Here is a 2,177-nt window from a genome sequence, read left to right on the forward strand (position 1 = left end):
GCTGTGGTTTTGTTCCAGCATAGGAATCTTTAAAGGTTCCACAAGACTCGTGTTTTTATGCTGCATCAGACTAACATTGGTCACTTGCTTCTTGCGTGATTACCATGGGAACCTGGAGGGTCCGAGCAAGAAAACTGGAGAGCCATTGCCAGTCAGTGCAAACAGCTCTGACACAGACAGCTAAGAAATGCGACTTGGTGCCCCGTTCATGTGTTTGTTTGTTTTTATTTACATTTTATTCATGTATTAATTTTTACTTATGTATTTATTATTTATTATTTTTGTTTATTTTTATTTACTGCTTTCTCACTTGGACTCAAGTTGGATTACACAGAGTGATTCAATGCAGTCGATGGAAGCGATGTGCCTGCAAGATGAGAGTAACATGCATGCTCCATCTACCTCCCAACGATAGACAAAGAGTGGCATTCTACACCAGCTGGAATTTCCAAACTGATTTTGAGGGGAGACCAAAGTTACAGTGAACACATGTATCTCCTGCATGGATGTCTGTACCAGTGTTCCCTCTAAGCTGAGTTAGTGTGAGCTAGCTCACAGTTTTTTAGCCTCCAGCTCACACATTCTTGTCTTAACTCAGGAAGGATGGCCCCAGAGCAAACTAATTTATACAGTAGCCAAATCGCTCACTCACAATTTTAATGCCAGTAGCTCACAAAATAGAATTTTTGCTCACAAGATTCCACAGCTTAGAGGGAGCACTGGTCTGTACATGTTTGGCAAGCCCTTTTCTGTCATTATATTTCACCATATGTATGGGGGGGAATGTGCTACACTCAGGGGTCATTTCTTGCAGGAGCGGAGCTCCAGCAGTAAAGAGCCCAGGGGGCGGGCACATGCAACAAGCCCCACCCCCTGCTCCCAGCAGCTCTCAGTCAGAGCAAGAAGCAGGTAAATTGCAGAGCCCCCCCCCTGCCCGAAACAGTCCAGTGGCACCTTTAACTTTAAGACCAAGTTTTATTCAGGTACAAGCTCTCCCTCCTCTGCCAGGACAGATCTGCACGCCCCAGTAGCTAGCAATCCAAAACAGTCCAGTGGAGCCTGAGCAGTGGGTGTTGCCTTCGGACACACTTCTAGTGATGTCAGGGGCAGGGCTGTGGCATATGCAAATAAGTTATGCTAATGAGTTATGCTAATGAGCTCCTGCACCCCTTTTTCTACGAAATGACCCCTGGCTACACTGATCCTCTAGATATGCATGATTGCCATTTTGTGCGAAGGGGGCAACACATATTTTCAGCCTGATCAGTATGTGCATACTGAGGCTGAAAATATGCGTAGGGCCCCTTTCATACAAAATGGCAAGTGTGCCTATTAGGGAAATTGCGTATAATACATTCTCCCCATATGCATGCTGAAACATAACAGCAAAAAAAATTATTTCCCCCCTGCTTATCTCCCCACTTATCGTTTTATCCTTACAACAACCCTGTAAGGTAGTTTAGGCTGAGAGTGTGTGACTGGCTCAAGGACACCTTGTCTGTCTTCCATGGCAGCGTGGCGATTCGAACCTGAATTCCCCAGGTCCTAGTTTGACACTCTAATGGCTACACCACACTTAGGGCTTAAGGAAGAAACCAGCACATATTTACTTTAGAAGATGAAACTGGGACCTGTATAAATGGGAGATTTAATGAAGCCACACAGCAATTGTTCACAACTGGATTATGCCGTGTGGACAAGACAGTACAGTTGTGAATTACCGCCTCAATCCGCTTACAAACGAAAACCAAGCGTGCGCTGGCTGTACGCGCATTCAGTGTAACGTCTGTATGGGGCCCGCCCGTAACGCCGCCTCGCGCGTTCGAAACTACCATCTCCACAATGCACCGGGACAACAGGGCGGCGTCGACAACGGAAAGGCAACGAGGCAGCGCGTGCGCAGAGTCCGGCCTGGCCCTCTGCAGGGAGGCGGCGGCGGCACGATGCCCCGCGACAACATGGCCTCGCTGGTCCAGCGGGTGGCCCGCCAGGCCCGCCTCACCTTCCGCCCGCCGGGCGGCAGCGGCAGCGGCAGCAGCAGCAGCAACGGGCCGCGTTTCAATAAGTGAGGAGACCTTGCCCAAGCAGATTAACAGAAAAGTAAATCAATGAATGTGTCAACTTGAAGGTAACATTGAATGTGAGATTCCTATATAGGATTTGTTCCTGAGGAAAGA

General features: G+C 48.1%; 1 protein-coding gene across 1 annotated transcript in view; it reads left to right on the forward strand.

Annotated features, from left to right (window-relative positions):
* The first annotated feature begins 1,931 nt into the window (after window positions 1-1,931).
* ADO (2-aminoethanethiol (cysteamine) dioxygenase) overlaps window positions 1,932-2,177 on the forward strand; it is a 1,872-nt gene continuing 1,626 nt past the window's right edge. Inside the window, exon 1 of the mRNA XM_015413858.1 lies at window positions 1,932-2,055. Within this exon, the coding sequence (XP_015269344.1) occupies window positions 1,944-2,055 (112 nt within the window). The 5' untranslated portion in view covers window positions 1,932-1,943. The remainder of the gene's footprint in view (window positions 2,056-2,177) is intronic.

The sequence above is a fragment of the Gekko japonicus genome, unplaced genomic scaffold, assembly GCF_001447785.1.
Source record: "Gekko japonicus isolate JY-2015 unplaced genomic scaffold, Gekko_japonicus_V1.1 scaffold1183, whole genome shotgun sequence".
Classification (NCBI taxonomy): domain Eukaryota; kingdom Metazoa; phylum Chordata; class Lepidosauria; order Squamata; family Gekkonidae; genus Gekko; species Gekko japonicus.